We start from the raw sequence: 27,533 nt of genomic DNA, 5'->3' as shown, positions 1-27,533 counted from the left end.
TCATTTATTTTTTAAATTCACCCTCCCTGAGTGCAGCCCTCAGCCCAGCCCTACCCTGCCGTCCTAGGACTCAGAGTCTGATGTGGGAGGCAGACTCGGCCCTAGACAGCGATGGCCCCATGTGGGCAGGGCTGGGCCGGAGAGCCCAGGAAGCTGGGAGAGCCCTCAGGGGACACCTGGCCTAGCCTAAGGGTCAGGGAGGGCTTTTTAGAGGCTCAAACACTGAGCTGAGCCTTGGGCCAAGGAAGTGCATATATAAAGAAAGTACAGGATATTTTGGACACTGAAAATAATTTCTCTTGTATGGGGGACTGGTGGTAAAAAATGTGCTGATTGTATGGGGCCTTAGGTCGTTTTAAAGAATCCAGACTTCTCCTAAAGTCAATAGAAACCCTTGAAGGATTTTAAGCAGGAGAGGACTCTGATCTGATGTCTATTTTAATATGGTGACTTCATGCGTGGACGGGGCATGGGGCAGGGGACAGCGGGGAGACCCGGGCCAGAGATGAAATCAGAGGCCTGGAAACCCAAAGGCAGTGCCTGTGTTTCTGGCTTGAACAAGTTTTTAAGATGTACTTATGTGTGTGTGGTTTTTTTTATTTTATTTTTCAATTACAGTTTGCATTCAACATAATTTTGTGTTAGTTTCAGGCGTACAGCATAGCAGTTAGACAGTCATGTACTTTACAAAGTGATCCCCCCGATATTTCTGGTACCCACCTGGCACCATGCATAGGTATAACAATATTTTGACGTGTTTATATGTGTTTAAAATTACATTTTTAATTTTGTCAAGGAGCACAAGTACTTAAAGAGTCAAACCTGTCTATGATTTACGGTAAAAAATAAAGAGAACCCAGCCATCTCCTTTGCCACCTCAATTCCTGCTCCCCACAGGAAACCGCTTGAACTCTTTTAGCTATTTTTGTGCATTTGCGACATTATTTCTCAATAAGGCACTTCTGCTCCTAGTTCTTAAAATTTTCTCCCCATGTTTTTATTATCTGTCACCTTCCTAACATGGGAGATAAGGATTTAGCGCTTTTACTCTCCTCCTCCCATAGTAAAAACAACAACATTCCCCTCTCGATAGTTCACAGTCCCCGTTACTAGCTATGTCATATTTAGTGTTTTGTCACGGCCCGTGCACCGTCACGGGCCACATAAGTATGCAGTTAGTAAGTAGTACAATTACGATTACTCATTTCATGGCTCACAGCTGAGTGATGGCCCATGTTAGGAACACTTTCCCTTTGTTTTATGAGGTAGCCATTGTGTGTGTGTAGGTGTGTTTCCCGTGGTGGCGAGCGGTGCTTTCTCCTTTCCCGTGTCCCTGATTCATTGCAGGAATAGCATAAAGGAGAAAAATCTTATCATTCGGGAAAAGCATTTGATGAAGTGCAACACCTGTCCATGATAAAAAACTCTCCAAAAACTTGGAATACAAAGGAACTCCTTGCCCTGGTCAGTATGGCACAGTTGGTCGGGGCATTGTCCTGTGGACCGAAAGGTCCCGGGTTTGAGTCCCAGTCAGGGCACGTACCCAGGTTGTGAGTTCAGTCCCTAACCGGGGCATGTATGCGAAGGCACCCAATCAGTGTTCCTCTCTCACGTCGCTGTTTCTCTCCCTTTCTCTCCCCTTCCCTCGCTCCCTCCCTTCCTCCCTGTCTCCTTACCTCCCTTCCTCTGTCTCTAAAGCAATGAAAAAATATCCTAAGGTGAGGGTAAAAAAATTAAAAAGGAACCTCTTTAATACTACAAAGGATGTCTTAACAAAAGAGTTCAGTTAACATCATGTTTGTATGTAAAGTTAAGGTGAACACATTCCTTCAGTGTTTGGAATAAGTGACCTTTTCTAAGCAGCATAATATTGGAGCTTGTAAGCTAGTGAGATAAGGCAAAAATAATAATCAACTAATTAAAAGCGTAAAGATTGAGAAAGAATTAAATTGAGGGTGATTATTATTGACTGATAACATGACTGTATGCATAAATAAGCCAGAAGAGCCTAAAAACAAACTATGAAAATAAATACAGCCCCATCTGGTGTGGCCCAGTGGATTGAGTGCCGGCCTGTGAACCAAAGGGTTGCTGGCTAGATTCCCAGCTGGGGCACCTGCCTGGGCTGTGGGCCAGGTCCCCAGTGGCGGGGTGCATGAGAGGTAACCACTCATTGATTTTCTTCCCCTCTCTTTCTCCCTCCCTTCCCCTCTCTCTAAAAATAAATAAAAAATCTTTTTAAGAATACAGGGTAGTACAAAAGTAGGTTTACAGCTGTGAGTATGCAAAACAGTTTATTTTTGTATTATTATTTATTATTGTATTATTTTCCATGCAAACTACTGTAAACCTACTTTCACACCACCCTGTAAATGATTTTCAGCAAGGTTGCTAGATACAAGATCAATGTACAAAAAAATCAGTTGTATTTTTATGTGCTACCAACAAACAGTTGGAAAATAAAATTTTAAAGCCATTCACAACAGCATCAAAATCCCTCAGACATCTAGGAATAAATTCAATAAAAAATATGCAAGTACTCTGAAACCACAAAACATCGCTGAGAGAAAGAATGCCTATAAAAAATGAAGCTCTATTACCCTATTCATGGATCGGAGACTAAATAGTGTTAAGTTATTAAGACTCTCCAAATCTAACTGTAGATTCAGTGCAATCCCATTAAAGACCCTAACAAGGTTTTTGTTGTTAGGAACAAGTGGATTCTAAAATTTATTTGGAAATGCCGAGGTCCTAGAATAGAAAGTTTTAAAAAAGAACAAAACTTGAAGACTTACACTTTCAGATTTCAAGACTGTAGAACCAAAATAATTAGGCCAGTGTAGTGTTGGTGCAAGGACTGACAAGTAGACCAACGTACAGAATAGACTGTCCAAAGCTTGACCAACACATATATGTTGATTTCCAACAAAGGTACCACTCCACCTCCGCATGGAGAGGACGGTCATTTCAATAAATGGCGCAATTGCATGACCATATGGAAAATGGCCCCACACCTCTCCAACCCGGAGACATTGGCAATGTCAGAAGACATTTTGGTTGTCAAAACTTGAGGGGTGCTACTGGCAGGGAGCAAAATTGTCCCCTGTTGAGCGCCACTGGCATATACAAATGTAAACAGTCATGGAGCTGAACTTAAGACTGGTGCATTTTTTGGTACATCATTCCTCAGCTGACAAGTTAAACGCACACACACAAAACTTGCTAAAAGCCACCCTGAGTCTTCTAGAAGTTACCTGGGAGTCAGCACAAAGGGGTGCACTGAAAATAAACAGTGAGCTGGGGCACTTTGCACTTCCCAAGGACAACCACGGCTCTGATTTCCAGGCTGTTCTGTTCTATCTCAATCATGTTTTTAATGCTGACCTGTGCAGCTAAATTGACTTCACTACCCACAGACAAAATCTGCAATTTAGGAAGTGCCGAGTACCTGGGGGGAAGCCATCTTCCGCCACCCTGGTCTCCCCAAGGCGGGACCTCAGTCCCTGCTGGGCAAGATGCTTTTCCAGAAAATCCACTCTCTCGATCATGGTGTTGGAGTCTCCAGAGCACTCGGAATCTCCCCAGGCAGCATGGTCGCCTGTGACCTGGCTCAGGAAGCCACCAGGAAACAGCCTGGCTGCCAGCCCAGCAAAGCCAACACCAGGCCCCCTCCTGAGTGGCCACCAGCAGCGCCTACCTCCCACCCCCGCCATCTCTACCCTCGTTCCCCCTCCCCACCCTACCCTGTAGACTGGGCAGGCTGCAGCAAGCAGAAGCAGTTGGGGTTTTTTAAATCAAAATAGCAAAACCCCAAAAAGGAAGTTGAGAGAGCTCTGCTCTTTCCTACCCAAGCCACACGCGAGCCCTCATGATGTCAACTACTGCATACCTTGCACAAGTGGAAAATAAATGATAAACAGCCAGCAAAAAATTATATTTTAGAGATACCGTGTGAGTGAAGACCAACTCATTCTAGAAAATCATTGTCCAGCTGAGAGCAAACTGGTGGCATTTAAAGTGGCTTGATGGGACATAAGAATAGAGAAGCCACCTAGTGTTGATATGGAGAATGCTGTCCTCCAGGTATCCCCCTTCGTGACACAACACTACAGAGGGACTGCGCTCTCACTTAGTCACATCAGTCACACTGAACAGTGTTTCCATGAATGTCACCTTGTATATGCTGCTGTTTTCGTTTTTCTGACTGGGCTGGTGCACAAAGTATGAGAGGCCTCATTATAGCCACCGAACAGCCTGTGTATTAAATCCCCATAACGTGCCCTGGCTGGTGTGGCTCAGTGGATTGAGTGCTGGCCTCCAAACCCAAAGGTCGCTCGTTTGATTCCCAGTCAGGGCACATGCCTGGGTTGCGGGCCAGGACCCTGGTTGAGGGCATGTGAGAGGCAACTGATCAATGTTATCTCTTGTACATGGATGTTTCTCCCCTTCTCTTTCTCCTTCCTTCCCATCTCTCTAAAAATAAATAAATAAAATCTTAAAAGATAAATCCCCATAATGTGATGGTCTGGCGGTCTGGCGGTCCCGCCTAGGGATGGGGCGGGGGGAGTCAGGGGCACTAGTTTCTTCCCTGGCGTGGTGGGAGCTGAGGGAGAAAGTGAACAGAGCCACCTGCCACCTCCATGAAAGCTGTGGTGCATGTCACCCAGGCCAGTGTCAAAGTTGGAGGAGAGCAGGTAAGTGCCATTGGACAGGGCATCTGAGTGTGGCTGGGGATTCCTGTGGAAGATACAGAGAAGGAGCTGGAACACCTGGTCCGAAAGATTTTAAACTTACTGTGTTTGAAGATGAGAATGGGAAGCACCAGTCGAAGAGTGTGATGGACAAACAGTACGACGTGCTGTGTGTCAGCCAGTTCACTCCCCGGGGTGTCCTCCAGGGCAACAAGCCCTCCTTCCACGTGGCCGTGGCCACGGAGCAGGCAGAGAGCTTCTACAACAGCTTCCTGGAGCAGCTGCACAGGAATTAGAGGCCGGAGCTCATCTAAGATGGCAAGTTTGGTGCCTACAAGCAAGTCGACATTCAGAACGACCTGTGACCATGGAAGTGGAATCCCCAACTCCTGTGCTGCTGTCTCCGCTCCAAAGCAGTGCGAGAGGAAGCTTGTTACCAAGCAAACCAAAAGTACGCTCAGAGGGAAGAATCAAACAGGCTGCTCCAAAGAGCTGCCCTGGCCTTTTAGAAAGCCACGGAAGCAGAAGAGAGTGAGCTGGGCTGCATGGACTCAGGAAACAAGTTGCAGAGTCAAAAGAAGAGCCCTTAGAGACAGGTTCAGGGGCAAGCCCGGACGGAGCTGCTGCTGCCCACTGCTCGCCTGGACGCAAGTCTCATGGGAACTTTTAGAGCTTAGAAGAAAGAAAGCAAAGATACACATCTGAAGAAAGAAGTCGCTGGGTGTGCTAGAGAAAGAGTACACTTCCTCTTTTTTTTTTTTTTTTTGAAATATTTTTTTTATTATTTTTAGAGAGTGGGAAAGATAAGGAGAAAGAGGGAGAGAAACATCAACATGCAAGAGAAACATCGATCAGCTGCCTCTTGGACACCCGCAACTGGGGACCAAACCCGCAGCCCAGCCATGTGCCCTGACCAGGAATCAAAGCAGTGCAGGGCGATGCCCAGCCTACGAGCCACATCAGTCAGGGTGCTTCCTCTTTTTTTAATGATGAAGAAATGGGAATTCTCTCCTGGCCGGGTAACTCAGTTGGTTAGAGCGTCATCCCAATAGGCCAAGGTTTTGGGTTCAATACCTGGTCGGGGCATATATAAGAATTGACCAATGAATGAAGGCATAACTAAGTGGAACAAGAAATCAGTTTCTTTCTCTCTCCCATCAGTCAATACAATTTTTTACAAGATTTTACTTTCAGAGAGAGGGGAAGGGAGGGAGAGAGAAGGAGAGAAACATGGAAGTGTGGGAAATACATCAATCAGTTGCCTCTCACATGTCCCCAGCGAAGAACCTGGCTGGCAACCCAGGCATGTGCCTCTACTGGGAATCGAACCGGTGACCTTTCAGTTCCCAGGCTGGTACTCAATCCACTGAGCCACACCAGCCAGGGCAAATAAATACAATTTATAAGAAATGGGAATTCTAGTTTTTAATTACTGCAACCATAAACTTTCCATCGCAGCACCTCAATGGTAAATCAATCTGTTCAGAATGTCTCAAAGAACTCCCTTTTTATGGACATTGAGATTGTTGCACAGTTTTTTACTATTGTAAAAACCAATGCTGTGAACATCCTTTTGCATGTATCCTTGTGCAGTAAGCCATTTATTTTCCACAAGATAAATCCCAAGAGGTAAAATTGGGGGTCATAATGTGTATATTGTTAGTGCTTTGAAATGTGCATTTCCAAATTGTGCTCCTCTGACTCCAAATTTACAGTCTCCATCACCAACATATAATGAATCTTTCCTCAACTCCTTGCAAAGGCTGTTATCATTGTTTAATCCTTGTCAACTTGATAAGTCATAATCATTAATTATGGTTTTAGCAATTTAATTGCTAGTGACATTGAACTCTTCTTTCCTTCATAAGCTTATTAGGCATTTGCATTTCTTCACGTGTTAAAAAATTGCTTGTCAGTCTGGATCTGAGATCTCAGTAAGTTTATTTAATATCTTGTTTGCACATTATATTTTCTTATTCACTAATTAGTTGTGGAACTTGTATAACTTGTTTAATCATTTACATTACTTAACCACAGTCTCCTTTATTACTCTCTCAAGAGGCTGGAGTTCTGTGAGTAATTTATTTACACATTCATTTGTAAGGATGGGAATGGCCACAATACTTTCTGAATACTTGCCTTTTGGGGCATGTCCCGATTGATACGGAATATTTGGGTCACTACCTCGTACTCTCAGGCTGCAGGTGTCATCCTGGTGGTTGGTTGGCTTGCTTGCTTCCTTCTCTCTGCCCTTTTGTCTGTCGCCCCGCATTCTCCCACGCATCCCCACCCGCATCCCCACCCGGCCAGGCAGGGTTTTACAGCTTCCCGCTCTCTGCTGGCATTCAGCGCCATGGAAGGGAGGATGGGTGCCCTCCGCGTGGATTTCTTTTATTTCCCTGACGGCTGGTCTGTCCCGTCCCGGGTCTACCGGAGCCTTTAGCGGTCCAGGCAGGTCCTCCCGCAGTGATGTCTCTGCTGATAGCGTCTGCTGCCTCTGCTCTGAGCGTTCCTTCCGCGGCTCCTGCCCTGCAGGCTGCTTCCAGGCCTCTGCTCTTTTTGCTTATCATCTTTCACGCCAAGTATTGGGAGAATTACATGAACTGATTTTCCCGAATCATTATTTTTTTCTATAGTGTTGGATCTGTTGTTAACTGGAGTACATTTACTGTATGAGCTTTCTCTCTTAAATTTTAAGTTACTTATTAAAGTAATAATACAATTAAAAATAATGTAATACCTAAAGGCTTGTGAAAAAGGATGCCTCTGCCTGTTTTTCCCCACCCCTATCCTCTTCCCCACAAGTAAGCACCTTGGACCTATTTTAAGCTATTTACTTGGGTACTTTCTTTTCTGTTCCTAAGTAACAAACTTCTACTGTTTCTTGATGTATTAAATTATGACATTATTTCATGGTGCTGTAGATGAGGACTTAGCATCATCCCGTCCATGTTTCCAGTATTATGACATCATTACAATTGAGTCAGTAAAAAGCATTTCTATTGTTGTGACTCTAAAAAAAGAATAATAGAGGACTAAGAAGTGTATCCAAGTCACGCGCACAAATGGGGAGGCGGCGGGGGTGCCGCATGGGCGCCAGCACTCATCCACAGAGAGGACTTGTGCAAATAAATACAAGCAGATTTCCAGCTGAAAAACTCAAATAGAGATGAGTGATGTCCGCCCATGGTCAGCCGTTGGGGAGGCGATGTGAGGGGGGAAAGGCTGACTAGGGCAGGGTTTGGGGCGGGGGGTGGTGAGGCGGGTCTGAGGATCAGGGCCAGGAGCAGGGGACTTTGACTTTTAACGCTGTAGTTTGTGTACTTTATTTTCATAAAGTGTTAGTGAAGACCATGGTAGTTCTTTGGTTTTGGTGGTTGTCCCTTAACCAGACCCTGACTGCTGCATGGATGGTAGTTGCAGGGGCTGAGCTGGACCGGGGATGAGCAGGAGGCTGGGGCAGGGACCCACTGACACAGCGCTCACTGCGGCTGCCCTGGGCTCCGTCCGCATGTACTTTCCCATACGCAGTGTGAGAGACAGAGCACAGACAAGCGACCAAATGACAGAACCATTCCAGCTGTGGTGGCTGCTCTGAGGGAATACACAGCGACAGGAGGAACTGAAGGTCCCTGAATAGGGAAGCCAGGGAGGGGACATTGGTCAGGGCCGGGATGGAGCCTGGACCCAGGACTGGGGAAGAGGGTATGGGAGAGACAGACATTCAGGAGGCACAAAGGATTAGACCTGTGGTTGAGAGGCTCCCGGGGAGGGGAACACCTGAGCCCCAGGTCTCTGACCTGGTGACAGGACGGACTGAGGGGGAGGAGAAAGTACGTGGGGAAGCTGAGGCCAGGTTTGGACATGAATGCCAAGTGCCTGGGACACCTCCAGGGGCCTGTTGGACATCAGTGCGGTACAGTCCTCAGTCTGGTTGCATCCTGGCGCCTCACATGGTACCCCTTTCCCCCAGCCCTCCATTCCCACCTAGACCTTGTTTCCTGAACCACAAGTCTGGCCCCTGGCCTGAGAGAGATCGCATGGGCCCCTACTCTGAAACTTCTATCTCTCTCTCTCTCTCTCCCTCCCCCCTCGCCCCCACCCTTTGAGTCAGTTGCCTTTGCTCTGGATGGGCGCCGCACCCCGCATGTGCTCACTCCCATTCGCACACCCAGACCCCCGCGCGGGCCCAGGTCCCCACGCCCCGTCTACACAGAGGCGCTGGTCGCTCGCCGAGGAGCGCCAGCACAAGCCCGTCTGGGGCTCCCTGCTGCTCTCCAGCTGCTGTTCTCCTGACATAAAGGAGCAGGTGACAGTAGGCCCTGGGCTGGTCGATGGTCATCGGGACTGGATCATGTGCTCTCCCTGTTTCACAGAGGTGGCGCAAAGGGGGCTGTCATCGCCCAGGCTGTAGGTGCGGAGCCCCAGGTAGACACGAGGTTGGCCTGACGCTAGGACCTTGGTGTGGGGCGGGGTCTCTATAGCCTGGACGCCAGGTGTCCCACACCACCACTGCGTGTGGGACAGTTAGTAATGGCAGTGGCCGCAGCGGCGGCTGCTGCTGAGAGGGCCCCGGATACGCTCGCCTGAGCTCACTGCCAGCTCCAGGCAGCGCTTGTCAAACGTTTTAGAGTAATTTTTCCTCACTTAAAGACAGATCGTCCTCCATGTAACAGGCACATACAAAAAGTTATAAAATCATCCTTGGTTTTACGATGATAAATGAAAAACATTAAAATTTTCCAGTCGAACAAGGTATGCAAGGAATGATGCCGGGGTCCTTTTTTTTGTTCAACAGTGAGAGCCGCATAACTTACTGGAACGTAAAGATCAGAGCTGAATGAGCGTGCCCGTGATGGGAAAGGAAAACCAGTATTTGCCCCAGCCCATCTCCACGTGATGTTGGTCAAAACATACCACTGACCATTTAGTTAAAAAAATGCACATGCTTGTGCACATACATAAGTTATTTGATGTACAAGAAAGGAAGGGGGAAGGGGAAAATGAAAGAACAGAGAACACGATCCTGTGGTACTCAGGATGTGGCGGGACCAAATCGCAGCTTTCCTAGCGGGAATGTCTTCTTGGTCTGGAGGAGCAGAGTTCCGGGCCCCAGCAGAGGCTCCCTTTTTAGTGGGCACCCCCGTCTGCTGCTGGACATATCAACTCCATCTTCATCCTCCACGTCCAAGTGCGCTGCTGTGTCTGTTTCAGTGACCCGCCCTCCCCTAAGACCAGAATCCCATCGGTCTCACTGACGAACCCTGTCGTTCGCAGTACGTACGCTGTTGCTAGTTCACTAAGAGGTATATACCTCAGTCTTACACTGCCCCACAGAGCCATCCTGCCTCGCCACCTTCAGATTAGCATGACCGCTGTTGTCCGTTTGGACTCCTTCCTTGGGCTTCCCAGTGGCCATGGTGAGCACCAGGGTCCCCTCAGCCCCTGCTTCACCAAAGAGGTGCCGGTCCGCACGGAACAGGCACACACGCAGCCCCAGGAGCGGCAGAAGGAGGCAGCAGCTACTGTGGAGCGCTGCCTGCCCCTTTAAAAATTGAAAAATTATATACCTTCTAGTGCATTTTCAAGTTGACATCTAAAACTTCTCTTTGAAAGTTCAAATAGTTGCAAAGGATATAATTTGTCATGTGTCATAAATATTGACATTTTCAAACAGCTGGCGCATCCTTCCTCCGAAGTATCTAACGCAGTCCACCCACGCTGGTGACTTGGTGCCCGCCAGTGTCCAGCTTGAAAAAGAAAAAAAAAGAACAAGCTCTTCTTTACAGTCAGAAATTTTACATTCTTCCTTTTTTGTCCCTGAACCTAACTTACAGTTCCCTTCCAGACAGAATTATGCATCATCAACCAAAATACTTACAGAAAGTAAAATTTTAATTTTACTTAATTTCCTGTGACTTTAAGGTGTGTTCTAAATGTTAAAATATTTTCTTCTGGATTGAATTACCTTTAAAATTATTAGTGCATAATTAACATAAAGCATTTAGTGTATTGTGTATTTTCATGAGTAATTATTAAACATTAAAAGTAAAATTATATATTGGAAATGAATCGCCACATAAGCCAGGCAGGGCACCCCATTCATTTCATGTGTCCTTGGATGAATTATTACAGGAGTAAGTCAGGGTTTAGCATCAATTCTGTCTTGGGCTTTAGGACTCGAGCGCTGAGATTTTTCCTTCACAAAAGCAGCAGCCAGGCAACGCAATTTCTGTTCCAGCTGCACTAGTCAACTCTTGAGCTTCTAGGGTGTGTTTCCAAAACCGCACCTTGAAGAGCTCACAACTATTAGTTCCCCCCTTGGGGCTGATGGACAAATTAGGAGCCACCAGCCCTACAAAGGATTGGTTGTTACCACGCTTTCAGTCACTTAACATCAATTCCCACATTTCAGCTGCCCTTTCCTTGGATCCAGGAGGCCCCCCTCTGCCGCAGCCCTAACACTGCATTTTGGGAAAATTCGAAAAGAAAGGGGGTCGTCCTTTCTCCTGGGGAGGACAGGGCTGGCCCGCTATGGCTTGAGGGAGGGGCAGAAGGAGCTTGCCGCCTGGCAACAGCCTTTACACCTTCCAGGCGCTTGGTGCTCTGGGGGCTCCTGGTGACCCTCCAGGGTTGCAGCCCCCAGTCTGAGGACCTCCCCTCCGGGCACGGTTTCTATTTCCTGGCCGTTAGCCAGAATCTACTGGGCAATTTAAAAAGACGCCCTCAGGATCACCCCACGCCGGGTGACTCGGCTTTCTCTAGGCGAGGCCGGAGCAGCTCACCGACAGCGCCCCCTGGCGGCCCTGTGTGCCGCGCTGCCGTCGCTCCCACCTGGACACAGGCGTGCTGGGGTGGGGCTGGCGGGGGCTCCGGAGCGCGGCCTGACCCCTCTCTCCCCCTGCAGTGTACCACTGGGTGGAGATGCGGACCAAGATGCGCATCATGGGCTTCCGGGGCACAGCCATCAAGCCGCTGAACGAGGAGGCGGCCGCCGAGCTGGGCGCCGAACTCCTGGGCGAGGCCACCATCTTCATCGTGGGCGGTGGCTGCCTGGTGCTGGAGTACTGGCGCCACCAGGCGCAGCAGCGCCACAAGGAGGAGGAGCAGCGCGCCGCCTGGGACGCGATGCAGGACGAGGTGGGCCGCCTGGCGCTGGCTGTCGAGGCGCTGCAGACGCAGGTGCAGCAGGCGGTGGCACCGAGCGCCCTGGAAGAGCTGCGGGCGCAGATGCAGGAGGTGCGCGCCCAGCTCTACGTCAGGGAGGGGGGTGCGCGGTCCACGCCCAAGGCAGTGTCTGCGTCGGAGAAACAGGCAGCTGCTGAAGCCTGAACTTGGATATGGCCCTGTGTGCCCTAATGTGGCCTCCTTTCCGCAATACCCAGCCTGTGCGGGCCCAGCGGAAACCACCGGAATCTTGATGAACTTGGTCTTTGGTCACCCGCTACTGACCAATGGTACGTTCCACTGGGACTGTCCCCTCCAACCTGTAGCTCATTGGTACAGCCCGCAGTACTCGCCTCTCCATCCCCGTCCCAAACCACACGGACCGAACAAGGTCCCAGACTGCAGGACAGCACGCCCACCCTTCTGGCGGAAGAAGAAAAGAAGTTGGACTTGAGCCGAATCAACCTGTCAAGCTCCCCATTTACCTGATCGGTGTTACCTTTCCCTGGGACACTCGTCCGTTACACCGAACACCCCCTTTTACCAGTTGGTACAGACCATTCATTGTCAGACACGCAGTGTCTTTCAGTGGGCCTCTGTCCCTCTCGCCCTCTAAGGTGGGCTGTAGTCGGGCACCACCCCTCTCTTTGAGGGGGAGAGGAAGGCTTGCCATCTATCCACTGAATATCTTTTCTTAACCTGATCCATGAGATACCTTCTCTTCAGTCCCCAGGAGGAATATTTCAACAGAACCCCCTCATCCTTCAGTCTGTGGCACAACCCACGGGAATGGCTATGCTGGTCTCACACGATGCCCTCCCAACCCCCCTTATGTGGTGGAGAAATTTATCGTGCCTAAGGCTAATTCAGCCTTTCTTTCAGTCTACTCGTCCCCAGAGTCCCTGGGCCTTTCCTGACTCGGCCTTTCCTAATGTCTCCTTCAGTGGCCTCTTCCAGGCAGCTGCAGCCGTGGATTCGATGATCGCATCTCCCACGCTGCATTTAAATGGGTTCACCTGTGTGCTTTTGCCCACCTGCCCTGGAGCCGCGGCCCCGCGGTCCGGCAGCCCCTCTTCATGCAGTGGTACCTCCTGCCTCCGCAAGCCCCAAGAGCCCCCTCACTGGTCTTGGCCCCTAGTTGGTCTTACCTTCTTTAGTAATTTCCTGGGGCTGCCGTAACAAATTACCACAAACTTGGTGGCTTAAAACAACAAGGATTTATTCTCTCCCAGATCTAGAGGCCACCGACCCAAAATCAAGTGTCAGCAGGGTCACAGTCCCTCCAAAAACTCTACTGGAGAAGGATCCTTCCCTGTCTCATCCTCCAGCTCCTGGTGTCTCCAGGTGTTCCTATAAAGACACTCAGTTATTGGATTTAGGACCACCCTCAATCTAGGAAGGACTCCTTTTTATTTTATTTTTTTAAAGATTTTAATTGTCTTTAGAGAGGGGAAGAGAGGAAGACATGGAAACATCAATGTGTGTTGCCTCTTGTGCGCCCCCTACTGGGGTCCTGAGGCATGTGCCTTAGGCGGGGAATTAAACCGGAGACCCTTTGACTTGCAAGCTGGCACTCAGTCCGCTGAGCCACAGCAGCCAGAGCTAGGCAAGACCCTTTTTGCAAATAAACTCCAATTCACAAGTTCAATGGGTAAGGATGTAAACATCTTTTTTGGGGGTGGGGGTTACCATTCAACCCACTACACCTCCCCCAGCCCAGGAGTGTGCTTGGACTCCTGCCAACCCCGTGGAACATTCGGACTTCCCCACATAAGAGGAACAGTCCAGGAACTAGCCTTCACTTCTTGGTTTCTCTTCCAGAACTCACCACAGAAGCAGGGAGGGGTGTGGGCCCCACCAGCCTGTTCCATTTTTCAGACTGTAGGTGTCTCCCAATTAAAGGAGGAAATCATTTTAAGGATGTGTTTGAGAACCATTGTATGGATTTCCAGAATGGATACAAAGCTCATTTAAATTAGGAGAGAAGCTGAGAGAGATCGGATGGGGTGAATGAATCGAGAGTCATCCTATGAACTCTCCCAGAAGGGGAAACAGGCTCAGGGACTTGCCCAAGGTTGTGAAGCCAGTGAGGGGCGGGAGTCAGGGGCACAGAGGGCAGGGGGAACCAGAGAGGAACCCAGGTTAATTTGGGTGCAGGGTGCCGGAGTACAGGTGCAGAGCAAGGAGGAAGACGAGGGAGGAAGATCAGTGGGAGAAAGGGGGGAATCTCTACAGAGACCCCAGAGGCAGTGTTCGGAGTGGATGGCCTGTCCCCTATCAGAGCAGCCATGGGGCACCTGAGATCTTCGCAGTCATTGACGGCGCTTAGATTCATCTCACCTGGGCGATGGGAGAGGCGGATTCCCTCCCTGCCGCTTCCTTACTTCACTTCCCTGGGGGGTTAAAAATGACCTGGACACAAGACCTGATAGAAAACCGGGAACAGGTTCTGAAATGTCTAATCCTTTGTAGAAGAAGGGGAGAAGCTGGTGTAGAGGGAGCCAAGGAGATGGGTCCTGGGTGGATTTTTTTTTTTTTTAAGTAGGTGTGACCTGAGCAGGTTCAATGATTCAATGATGAGGTGAAATGAAGGCAAGAGATACCACTGCGTGAAAGGCGGGTGGACGGAGAAGCCAGGTGAGCGGGCTCAGCGCCTGGTTCCCATTGTTACCCCTGAGTGGTTCACGGCGCTGTCACAGCTCTGGAGCGCGGGTTGCTGGCCGCCAGGGACAGTGACTGCAAGCGCCCCACCCCATCGTGTCAATAAACAGCAGTCAGGTGGAATTCATTGAGCTCTGGAAAGGTGCTGAGCATTGTTCTAAATGCTTTGTGCAACCCCAATTAACTGTTTTGTTTATGAAGAAACTAAGGCATACAGAGGGAAAGTCACATGCCCGAGGCCACACAAGCAGGAAGGAGACAGAGGTGGGACATCATGAAGATGGGCAGTCGGGGCCAGAGCCCGAGCCCCTAACCCCTGCGCCATCCTGGCCCCGAGGCAGTGCTGCACTCACGTCTGTGAGGCTGGAAACTCGGCCCTACGAGTCCTGGCACGTGGCCAGTCCTGTGGGATGCAGCGGCTTCACCCACTGGGTGGGGCATGGGATCAGGGGGCGTGAAGTGTGAAGAGCCCCCTCTCAGAAGGCCCGAGGCCAGGCAATGGACGGCTCAGGTTCATCACTCTGAATTCCCAACTAGCAAAAATTCTGTATGCATGTGTGACTCGGGGAGAGGGGTTAGAATAAATTTGTAATTCAACTTGGTTGTCTTCAAGTTGCTCCCTTTATTTTTTTCATATTTGAAAGACCCCTGTTAGCCTTAGCAAAAATGTCCTTTGTTTATTCTTTCATTTAAGAAACTCACTCCTTGCCTGCTATGTGCCCTGCCCTGTTCCGTGCCGGGTGGGGTCCCAGTGGTGACTGAGACAGCCTCAGCCCTCCTGCGCAGGAGACATTTTTTTTCCCCAGTGTTACCTGCCTGGCGTCTGGTTATTTGGGAATGAGGGACCAGGCTGAATCCAGACCCCTCCCCCCGAGGTACTCAAGACTTTAGGGAGGAAAGAACAGAAACCCAGGCACACTGGCTCACAAGAACCTCAAACTGTGTCTGAGGGCTCTGCCTCTGCCATCTCTTGGTGCACCACATGGTCCCCTACGTTGGTTTCCCCATCGCGCAGGCCCTTGCCTGGACAGAGCCACCCAGGAGAAAATAGGACTTCATAAAGCCCCTGCCTGATCCCTTGGCCCTTACGGTCATCCCTATTCAAGCCACTTGATGCTGAGCGGCTAGGCTGGGTCCCCAGCCCCAACGACAGAGCGGAGGAGAAGCACACCCGAAGGAGAATGAATGGGCATCGTCTACCCACACATTAACCAGATGTTTTCTGAGCACCCAGTGCACGCCTGGCCCCATTCTAGCAGATGAGTATCAGCCCAGAAGAAGACATTATGGAGCTAACATCTGGTGCGAGAGAGGGACAGCAAAAAAGTAAAGAACTGCCCTGGCCGGGTGGCTCAGTTGGTTGGAGCGTTGTCCCAATGCACCAAGGTTGTGTGTTCAGTTCCCAGTCGGGGCACATTCAAGAATCAACCAATGACTACATGGATGGGTGGAGCAACGAATTGATAGTTCTCTCTCTCAAGTCAATTTTTATTTATATATTTTTTAAAGATTTTATTTACCTTTTAGAGAGAGGGAAAGGGAGAGAGAGAAAGAAGGAGACAAACATAAATGTGTGGTTGCCTCTTGCGCACCCCTAACCGAGGACCTGGCCCATAACCCAGGCATCTGCCCTAATTGGGAATTGAACCAACAACCCTTTGGTTTGCAGGCCAGCACTCAGTCGAATTCATTTTTAAAAATTTGAAAATGAAGGAGGAGGAGGAGGAGTAAAGAACTACCCCAGTGTCAAAGTTCAGGAGTATGAGGATGGCTGATTTAGACCAAGGGGGTCAGGGAGGAACAAGGGAGGAAAGACGGTTTGAGATGCGCCCTGCAAGCAGCTGCCTGGGAGTGAGGAAGGGCTGCTGATACGTATGAAGGCGCCGAAGCAGGTGTGGGATTGGCCTGTTCCGGGACAGCAAGAGGTTCTGTTGTCAGAACAGAGCAGGGACTCGGGGGCTAAAGCACCGAGGCCAAGTCCAGCGTCCACAGCCCCACTCATCCTTTTTTCAATAGCAGAATTGAATATATGCTATAGATACCATACAGCCTTCAAAGGTGAAAACATTTGCTGCCTAACCCTTTACATAAAGAGTTTACCAACCCCTGGAATAGAGGAAGTGAGGGGAAAGGGATGGGTGAAGGGGTGAGGAGAATAAAGGCCAGCCCCCTTGCCTCAGCTGGCACAAGCGGAGGGTCCTACGAGCTCCAGGCGCCCCGTCAGATGGACCGCGGGCCACTGCATTCACTTCAGCTTCTCCCCGCCCAGTCTTGTTTCCTTCAGTCCCCACCCCCAGGAGCTGCGCCCGGGAGGCTCCGCCCTAACCTGCTGCACACGGATCTCAGTCTCCACCTCAGTCTCCACGGATAGCTTATGCAGCCCACCACATACAGACAGTATTTATATGGTGATTCACAATTCGCCCTAAGCGTGTATCATAAACAGTGCGTAATTAGTGCATTACGTTACATTGTATATAATATATAATGGAACATATGGGGGGACCCCCAAAATGGAATTTATTCATAAAAAATTGTGTATGTATTCTTACATGTTTAAATGTCAGTCACCTTCAAAGTACCCTCCATTTGATGCAATACACCTATCGAGACTTTTTTCCACTGCTCAGAACATTTTTTGAACTTGTCTATTTTGATGCCTTTTTGTGCTTCTGCGGTTTTTTTGTTTGTTTGTTTGTTTCACCTCTTCCACATCTGCAAAGCATTTCTCTTTGAGGACTTTTTTCATCTGGGGAAACAAAGTCACTCAGGGAGCAATCAGGTGAATAGGGAGGGTGGGACATGGGTCATGCCATTTTGGGTCAAAAACTGCTGAACTCTCAGCGTGGTGTGGGCAGGTGCACTTGTAAATCACCCATCATGAAATGTGCAAACGCGTTGGAAGAGTCTTCAAAAAAAATTCGCTGAAGTCAAATGCAGCCTCTCACAACAACACCAGCTGGTACACTGATGCAGATGGGTTCCTAGAACATTCCCCTAGCAGGGAAGCCTGTACCACAGAGGCCCACCCTCCAAAAGATATGGTAATTCCGGGGGTTTTTTAGGTTCCCCCCCAAAAAAATGTTCTGTGAAATATGTAACATAATATTGTACATTATATGTTGTATGTGTGTACATATAATTTCATTAAATCCTTTAATATGTGCAGTCTATTACCTATTTTATTGCATTCTATTTCATAAAAACTACAGATACATATAGATATATATACCTAACATGTATTATAAACATATAAACCATATTGTTTGCATTATATAATATGGGTTATATTTTATTATCATACATTGTATATTAATGTCTTGTTAGAACAAAAGTTTTGCTTAGCTATACTTTCCCTTGCCACATGTGAAGCACTCTGTTATTTTCTATTCTCTTTTATTCTGTTCATAAAAGCATGTTCACATGCATGTGTTAAAACCTACATAAAGACTTTGACTTTTGCTCTGGGTGAGGCAGTAGCCACCAGGAGGGGTCAGGGCAGAGGAGGGACAGGGGCTGCCATTTTTAACAGGATCCCTGTGACAGCCACGTGGGCAGCAGACTGTGCCAGGCAAAGCCACCAGGCCAGTGAAGAGGCAGCTGTAATTGTCCATGAAGGAAGTCATGGTGGCTGGACCAGGCAGACAGTGAAGGTGGGAAGAAGGGGAATTCTGAGCATATTAATATCCCAGAGCCCTGGCTGGTCTGGCTCAGTGGGTTGAGTGCTGGCCTGCAAACTGAAGGGTCACTGGTTCCATTCCCGGTCAGAGCACATGCCTGGCTTGCTGGCCAGGTCCCCAGATAGGGGCATGTGAGAGCCAACTGATCGATGTTTCTCTAGCACAATGATGTCCTTCTCCCTCCCTCCCTCTCTCTCTAAAAATAAATAAATAAATAATTTTTTAAAAAAACCCTCAGCCCTGGCTTGTGTGACTCAGTGGACTGAATGCCGGCCTGCAAACCAAAAGCTCACTGGTTCGATTCCCAGTCAGGGCACATGCCTGGGTTGCGAACTGGGTCCCCGGTTGGGAGCGTGTGAGAGGCAACCGTCACACATCGATATTTCTCTCCCTCCCTTTCTCCCTCCCTTCCCCCCTCTCTCAAGATAAATAAATAAAACCTTTTTTTAAAAAAAAATACCTCATTGGGTCGGCTTAAGCTCAAGCTGTTACTTCGTCATGGCAGACACTAAATCTCAGAGGTGGGGAGGTGGGATTTGCTGAGCGATGGGATGTGGGGACTCCCTGGTGGCTTCGAGGTCTTTGTTCTCTGCACCTAGGAGGTTGCGCCAGCGCGACCTGAAATGGTGAGAGTGCAGAACGACGTATGAGGAGCTAGTGATACCCCTGCCCTTCACTACCCCCTGGTCGCCTGAGACTTGGGTGCCCTCTGGCAGGCTGTCATTATTGTCCTGAAGTGTAGCCAGCTGGGACTGGAGAGACAGTCCCCGTCTTAGGAACATGTGATGTCACTGAACACGTCCTTCTGCTGCGTAACTAACATCCTTCTTCATTTCCTCGGCTCCCCCATCAGGGATGCTCCAGTGTCCATTTGGGACGTCCTGGGGGACGGAGGCAAAGGAGGTGGGGGGCTTGGACCTGGGGCCCTGATCCTAGGGTCCCACTCGCCCTGGAACGGCAGCACCCAGGCCAGGCTCCCGGAGGCGCCTCCGTCGGGTCAGGGCTGATGTGGGCCTGGGGGAGGCACCATGGGCTCCGCCACATCCACGATGGCCGTCTCACATGGAGGGCGCATCTCTGCACCTCAATGTTTGTGTTTTCTATTTTTTAAAAGATTTTATTGATTGATTTTTAGAGAGAAGAGAAAGGAAGGAGAGAAACATTAATATGCGGTTGCCTCTCACTTGCCCCCGCCGGGGACCTGGCCAACAACCCAGGCCGGTGCCTTGACTGGGAATCAAACCGGCGACGCTTTGGTTCACAGGCCGGCGCTCAATCCACTGAGCCACACCAGCCAGGGCTCAATATTTATTTTTCCTAAATGTCACAATCTCTTCATAAAAGTTGAACCATTTCAGAGAAACCTAAGTCCCCTCCCTGGAAGGAATCCTGTCGCCAGGGTGGGGGACCGTTGGCGGACCCTTTTCAGGAGTCCCCTGGCCATGCCAGCTTCACGGGAGGCCCCCACAGGGCGGGCGTGGACGTGCCCACTTCTCTCCTGCTGTGACTCTGAGCGGCCAGCGCGCACCTTTCCTTGGGGAGACACCAAGAGCTAAAAAGAACGGAATATGTTAAAAATGTTTATATTTAATGTAAAAATGCCCGCTAGAAGCTTAGAGCGGCAGAGGTACTTGGACTTGGAATCATCGTACTTTTTATTCTTCAGACCACAGAAGTGCATGATGGGATTTCATTGTTGTTTATGTATTTTTCTATTTGATTTACTGATTACACTTGACACTCAGTATTTCCTGTTATTGATGGTTTCAGGTGTACAGCATAGCAGTTAGACATTTGTCTAATTTATGGAGTGATTCCCCCTATAATTCTAGGACCCACCTGACTCTGTGCATAGTTATTACAATATTGTTGACCACGTTCTCTGTGCTGTGCTTCACACCCGTGGCCGCTGCTTATCTGTAGGTGAAGCATCTTTTCGGCTGTTTACCAGGCATTTGTATTACTTTTGAAAAATGGCTGTTTTTACTGTCTGTCCCTTTAACATTTGTTTCCGGTATGTTTTGTCCCACTAAAATTTTTCATTTTAAAGTACCAAATCTATTAGTCTGTTTTCTTTCAGGCATTTGTCTTTTCTGTCTTGATTCGAGAAGGGCTCCTCTCCCTCCAGGATTTATATTGTCAACTCCGCTTTCTTCTGAGATTTTATTCAAGCTCCCTCTGTGTTTGTCAGTCACTGAGATTATATGTCACGTTTTGTTTTGTTTTTTGACAAACTGTCAGGCCAGAGTCTGCGTTCTTCAGTTTCCAAATGAATGCTGCAAAGAGCCAGGGACGATCTGCCCTTTCCCCCCTCACCTGAGACTGGACCCCAGCGCCCAATACGTTCCCTTGACAGAGGCACTTCTTTCTCAGCCCTGTCATGTCATCTGTTTGTCCGTCTTGTGCTGAGACCATCATGTCTTGAATGACAAGAGTTAGAAAATAATTTTAGTCTCTTCCTGGCAGTCTTGTTCTCACTTCAGAATATTATCTAGGTTATTCTTGTGCCTTTGCTCCTTGATATGCATTTTTAATATGTTTATTGATTTTAGGGAGAGAAGAATGGGGGGAGAGAGAGAAACATCGATGTGAGAAACATCGATCGGTTGCCTCCCATTCACATCCCGACTGGAGGTTGAACTTGCAACCTAGGCATGTGCCCTGATCAGGAATCAAACTGCCAGCGTTTTGGTGTACATGATGGCGCCCAACCAACTGATCAAGGGCCTTGATATGCATTTAAAACAATTAATGCCAGCCCTGACTGTGTGGCTTAATGGGTTGGGTATCATCCTGCAAAACAAAAGGTTGCTGGTTCAATTTCTGGTCAGGGCACGTGCCTGGGTGGCCGGTTCCATACCTAAATGGGGCATGTACAAGAAGCAGCAACTGATCAGTGTTTTTCTCTCACATTAATGTTTCTCTCCCTCCCTTTCTCCCTCCCTTCCCCTCTCTAAAAATAAATCAATAAAATTTTTTAAATTAATACTATTTTAAGCAATTTTAGGTTTGCAAAAAACATAAGTAGGAAGTAGAAAGAGTTTCCACATATGGCTGCCCTTCCCACACACACATAGTTGCCACTATTATTAACATCTGGCATTAGGGTACTACACGTGTTACACTTTTTAAAAAAATCCTCACCCCCGGGTGTGTCTTGATTGATTTCAGAGGAGACAGGGAGGGAGAGAGAGAGAGAGAGAGAGAGAGAGAGAGAAACCTTCATGTGAGAGAGAAGCATCGATTGGTTGCCTCCCACAGGCACCCAGATTGGGGATCAAACTCACAACCTTTTTTGGTGTACAGGACGATGCTCCTGCCAACTGAGCCACCAGACCACGGCATGTGTTACACTTGATGAGTCAATATTGACATATTACTAATACTATATATGTATGCCTATAGTGTATGTGTATATATGTATACATATACATATGTGCATATATGTATATATATGTATACACACATAATTTACATTACAGTTGCTCTTGGTGGTGTAGCTTCTACAGGTTTGGACTAATGTACAAGGACATGCCCCCACCATCACAGCACCCCACAGGAAGCGTGCTATAACGTCCTAGACACCCACTGTGCGCCACCTAGTCGTCCCTCCCCCTCCAGCACCTGGCAGCCATAGATCTTTTTATTGTCTCCATCGTTTTGCCTTTTCCAGAATGTCATATAGTTGGAATCACACTGTATATATCCTTTTCAGATTGGCTTCTTTCACTTAGCAATAGGCAGTTACCATTCTTCTATGTCACCCTGGCTGGTGTGGCTAACTGGATTGAGTGCCGGCCCGCAAACTGAAAGGTCGCTGGTTCAGTTCCCAGTCAGGGCGCATGTTTGGGTTGCCGGCCCGGTCCCCAGTGAGGGGTGTGGGAGAGGGAACCATGTATCTCTCATACATTGGTGTTTCTCTCTCTCTCTCCCTTTCTTCCTCTCTCTCTAAAAGTAAATAAATATGATCTTAAAGAAAAATAAAATCCTTCCATATTTTTCATGGCTTAAGAGTACATTTCTTTTTATAGCTGAATAATATTCCATTGAATGCATGTACCACAGTTTGTATGCCTACTCACTTATTGTTGAAACGCATCCCTGAAACAGCTTTTCAACTTCCTTGAAAAAAAAAAAAGTTGATGTCTTTTTGTGGCAGGATTGATTTGGGGGAGAACTTGTACCTTTTGTCTTAGGTGTCCTGTTTCCTCCAGCACGTCTAGGGCCTGTGGAATAAAATAATAGTAATATCCATCTATTGAGTGCATGGCACCGGCTGGGAGGCCAGCGCTCTCCATGACAGCCCCATGGACCCCCGAGCCTCTGGCTTGGGCCTTGCTTGCTGCCCCAGGCTAGGAACCTGAAGCACGCAGAGTTTCGCAGGTGGGACTGAGAGCCAGTGTCAGTCTTTCCATCTGGCAGGTGAATGCCATGTGTTATCCTGAAAATGTTCTGGCCCTGGCTGGTGTGGCTTAATGGACTGAACACCGGCCTGTGGACTGGAAGTTCGATTCCCAGTCAAGGCACAGGCCTGGGTCGTGGGCCAGGTCCCGAGGAGGGCGCATGTGAGAGGCAACTGATCGATGTTTCTGAAATAAATAAAATCTAGAAAGAAAGAAAGAAAGAGAGAGAGAGAGAGAGAGAGAAAGAAGAAAGAAAAGAAAGAAAAAGGAAGGGAGGGAGGGAGGGAGGGAGGAAGGAAGGAAGGAAGGAAGGAAGGAAGGAAGGAAGGAAGGAAGGAAGGAAGGAAGGAAGGGGAAAGAAAGTGTTCTGGAAGAAGTGCCGCGTGTGGAGAATCTGCCCCTTTAGAGTTGGGGGAACGTCTAAGCTGAGGTCAGAGCTTGTCTTCCAGACCTTAGCATCCCCAGAATTACCACGTCCCACCCACGCACGAGCATCTCCTAGGGACACGCGGCCAGATGTCATGCCACCCCGATGTCTGCGTCTCCTCGGAGGCGCCCGCAGTCACGTGGGAGTGGTGCTCAGCTCGTCCTGCTCCGAGCAGGCACGGCGGTAATAGGGCGCGAAGGCTCTGCTCTCTGCACCTTTCCTAAACCAGGTTCCCGTTATGTGACAGCACGGAAGGACAGGGGCCTAGGGAATATGAGATGATTTCAGGTAAGGGTGAAGCCCCTCGGGGAGCCCTGCTCCTGCCTTGCGTCCTCCCCTCCTGACACGCGTTTTGGCCGCTGCTTGCAGGACTGCAGCCTCCAGCTCCTGAGAACAGCGGTGAACGTTTATCTCCCACCGTCTCTCTGCTGGCTCGTCCTGAGTAAAAGGAAGGACAAACCCGTTCCACTTCACGAGGGTGGGCAGGGCCTGGATTTTCCAGAGACTTCTTGTGGCTTTCTGCTATGTTTCCTGGAGGAAAAAATAATTTCTCAACTCTGGACATGGGTATTTTGATAGCTCACATTTCATTGAGCAATTTATTTTTTCCGGTTGTCAAAGCTGTTTTTCATCTTACATCGTTTTTCTTATTGGATGTTTCCCCTTTCTTCTATTTTTTTTTTAAGTTGGAACAAAACAAACACACAGTGAAGTGTGTAAACCGCACTATACATGGCTCGGTGAATTCTCCCAAAGGGGTGTCCACGTGTGACCGACACCCAGACGGGGACAGAGGACATCCCAGGGCCCCAGAAGGCTGCCTCCTGCTCCTTCACAGGTTTAGACCCCCACTCAGGTAAACCGCTGCTCTGAAACTATCTCTGTGGATTAGATTTACCAGTTCCTGGACTTAGAATCTGGAATGTTCTTTTTTGGGATGTGACTTCTTTTGCTCAGCATAAGATCTGACAGGTGCATTTGTGCTGTTCTGTGTAGCGATCGAGTGTCCTTTTTCCTTGCTGGGTAGTATTTCACAGCAGATGGCAACACGTGGTTACTGGCTGATTGATCAGCACACAGGTTGTCTCCAAGCTTTGGCTGTTATGAGTAAAGCTGCTAGGACCACCTTGGCACGAGGCTTTGGTGGGCATTGTGTTTGTTTCCCTTGGGAATATCTAGGCATGGGATTGCTGGGCCATGGGCCAATCAAGACATTTGTCCTTAGGAGACACTGCCAGTGTTATTTAACTTTTTTTATTATTATTTATTTATTTTTAGAGAGAGGGGAAGGGAGGGAGGAGAGGGAGAGAAACATCAATGTGCAAGAGACACATTGATCAGTTGTTTATCACATGCCCCCCACTGGGGACCTGGCCTGCAGCCCAGACATGTCCTTGACTGGGAATCGAACCACTGACCTTTCAGGTTTATAGGCCAGCACTCAAACCACTGAGCCAGGGCTGCCAGTGTTTTTGAAAGTGGCTGTCTTATATGACATGTTACTTCTGCTCCCTCCCTCCGCCTGCACCCGATGCATGAAAGTTCCAGTAGCTGCGTGTCCTTGACGATGCTCCATAGAGTCTTTTATGTTTTCTCTCTCTTCTCTATTGAATTTTAACCATTCTGGTAAGTAGGTAGTGGCATCTTATTGTGGTTTTATCTTTCTCTGATGAACAATGATGTCCAGCATCTTTGCTTGTGTTTATTTGCTATTCTTATTATCTTCTTTTGCAAAGGTAATAATTATATTTGTTCAAGTCTGTTGTCCATCTTATTAGTTTCCTGTGGCTCCTCTTAACAAATTACCCAATGCTTGTTGGCTTAAAACAATACACATCTATTCACTTAAAGTCTCGGAGGCCAGAAAACCGGGCTGAAATCAAGGTGTTGGCAGGGTTGGCCTCCCTCCAAGGCTCACGGGAGGAGCCTTCCTCGCCTCTTCCAGCTTCTGGTGGCTCTGCGCCGTCTTCACATGGCCTTCTCCTCTGGGTGTTTGTGTTTCTCCTTGTTCTCTTGCAGGGGCGCCGGTCACTGGATGTGGGGCCCGCCTGAATAACGCAGGGTGATCACATCTTGAGTTCCTAAACATTCCAGGGATTTGAGGGTGGGCATCTCTTTCCCGGAGCCGCCCTGCACCTCCTGCGGCGATCAGCTCTGCGCCTGCCTTGCTCCAGGGAGGCCACTTCAGGTCGCTTTCAGGGCCGCCCGGCTAACCTGGGGTCGTCTCCCTATCTCAAGATCCTTGACTTCATCCCGTCTGCGGAGTCCTTTTGTCATGCAAATAAGCTTCACCAGTCCGGGAACTGGGATGTGGACATATCTGGGGATAACTATTTAATGTACCACATCCATTTTTTTAATGCTGTTCAGTCTTTCTCCCAGTGATTTGTAGATGGTCTTCGCAGAATCTGTGTACTACCCCTTTGTTTGAGATAAGGATACTCTCTCTCTCTCTTTTTTTTTTATTAAAGATTTTCTCTATTTTTTAGAGAGAGGGGAAGGGAGGGAGAGAAAAATCGACTGGTTGCCTCTCGCACACCCCTAACCCGGGACCGGGCCTGCAATCCAAGCATGTGCTCTGACTGGGAATTGAACTAGCGACCTTCAGTGACCTCAGCCCCCTGAGCCGTACCAGCCAGGGCAAGATGAGCACACTTCCCGGCAAGATAAGAACACTTTCCCGCAAGCTGTCTCTGGAGCCTTGGGGCAGGAAGATTGGCCTGATCTGTGCTTACCTGATGAGCCCTGGTGGGCCTGGCACATTCTCAACTATTTATTGGACATTTGAATTCCCGTGAGTAATGCCTCCTGTGCTGTTCTTAATGCTTACATGTGGTGCCTTCTGTCCTACAAAAGTTTTTCTGAGTAAACCAGATTTCCCCACCTTTTCCTTACGGCTCTTCCTCTTCCTCCCCTGTTTGGGAAGAGCTTCTTCACCCCAAGTCACAAGCACCTGCACCCTGAGTGCAGGATGATTATGACCCCTATTTTGCAGAGGAGGAAACTGAAGCACAGGGGAAATGAATCTCTTCCATTCCATGTTTCTTGGGTTCCAGGCACTGTGTGAATGATTTTATATAAGTTCTATCTTTGAATCCTTGCATCTTCCTTGTGCTGCGGGTCCCCCAAACCCCACCCCCCAGGCTCGATGATTGGCTAGGAGGACTCACAGGGCTCACAGAAACTGACACGCAGATGGTTAGAGTTTATTAAGGTGAGAGGATACAGATTAAAGTCAACAAAGGGAAAAGGCCTGCGGTGGGGAGTCCAGAGAGGAGGGTGTGGCCTGGGCCCTTCCAGACTCGGAGCTGAAGGCACTGACCAGACAGGGGTTAGAGAAGTGAGTACAGGAAGGAATTCCGCTCCAGTCCTTTCTTTGCTTCCCCATCATTGCCTTCTGGACGTTTCAGGCACAGCAGGCTCACTATGGAAAACTCAGGGGACGCTGAGAAACATAAAATGCAGTGAAAAAAAAAAATCGTCTGCAATCCCAGCACCCAGAGATGATCACTGCTAGCTTTTAGCTGCGTTGCCTGTCCTAAATGTGCGTGTAGAGAGAAAAGTTATGCACTGTATATATGTCGGTAGATCTATGCATAGGTACACGGCAGGAATCATGCAACACAGTGTCGTGCATCCGCCTTTTAGGGGATCAGTAAGGGGTCTCTGGCGAGAGGGCGGAACCCTGGCCAGGCGAGGATGCACACATGCACTGTTCCCTAGAGGAGCCTCAGCATAAGCAGCTGTTTGGGAAGGGCTGGCGCCTGGGAAAGGGCACAGCATGTGCCAAGACATGGCGGCCACAGTGGGGGAGTGGCAGGAGCCGAGCAGGGGAAGGCGAGATGAGCTGGGAGGGCAGGTCTGTGCAGGACCTCAGAGGAGCCAGCTCACGAGCCCCCTCAGAGCTCTGGAGAGCTGTGGAGGGTTTTCTGCTTGCTTTGTTAGTTGTGTGCACTGAAGAGAGTTCCGGGCAGGATGGCAGTGTGGGCAGGGTGGAGGGATTTAGGGAGGGGTGCTGAGGCCCCCAGGGACTGGACTGAGCAGGGCCGATACCACCCGCAGATGGTCCCAGATGTGCAGGTGTGAGCGCTGTGGTCCAGCCAAGGAGAGGGCAGGGGAAGCAAGCCCCACCTCTACCTTCTTCCGACCCTTCCCCCTTCCGGTGCGCGGTGGGCACGCCGCCCACCAGGACACCTGGTCGGAGACGTCTTTCCCAGCGCTCAGCCTCTGGGGAGCGCAAGAAGCAGAAAGGCACGCAAGAGTGGAGAGTGGGTCTGGGGGCAGAGAGAAGTGTCATAGCCCGGGCATTCCCCGACTTTTCAAGAGAGCGTGAGAGCAGAACCCCCAACACCAAACGCCCGCCTAAGCAGTGGGGTCCTAAGGAGAACCTCACCCATCACCTTGGCGCTGAGTGTTTAAACCCAGATTCCGTCTAGTTACCTCCGGCGGCCTCTCGCCGTTCCAGAGCTCAAGTCCTGGGCTTGGAGACTCACACCCATAGGTT

General features: G+C 49.1%; 1 protein-coding gene across 1 annotated transcript in view; it reads left to right on the top strand.

Moving 5' to 3' along the window:
- LOC129082865 (optic atrophy 3 protein-like) overlaps window positions 1–15,160 on the top strand; it is a 36,861-nt gene extending 21,701 nt beyond the window's left edge. Inside the window, exon 2 of the mRNA XM_054588616.1 lies at window positions 11,599–15,160. Coding sequence (XP_054444591.1) covers window positions 11,599–12,023 — 425 coding nt within the window. The 3' untranslated portion in view covers window positions 12,024–15,160. The remainder of the gene's footprint in view (window positions 1–11,598) is intronic.
- The last annotated feature ends 12,373 nt before the right edge of the window (window positions 15,161–27,533 follow it).

Source organism: Pteronotus mesoamericanus, unplaced genomic scaffold (assembly GCF_021234165.1).
Source record: "Pteronotus mesoamericanus isolate MK-2021 breed Mesoamerican mustached bat unplaced genomic scaffold, CSHL_Meso_final scaffold_137, whole genome shotgun sequence".
Classification (NCBI taxonomy): domain Eukaryota; kingdom Metazoa; phylum Chordata; class Mammalia; order Chiroptera; family Mormoopidae; genus Pteronotus; species Pteronotus mesoamericanus.
Note: the sequence above shows the minus strand (reverse complement) of the source record. Positions and strands in the feature narration are given on the sequence as shown.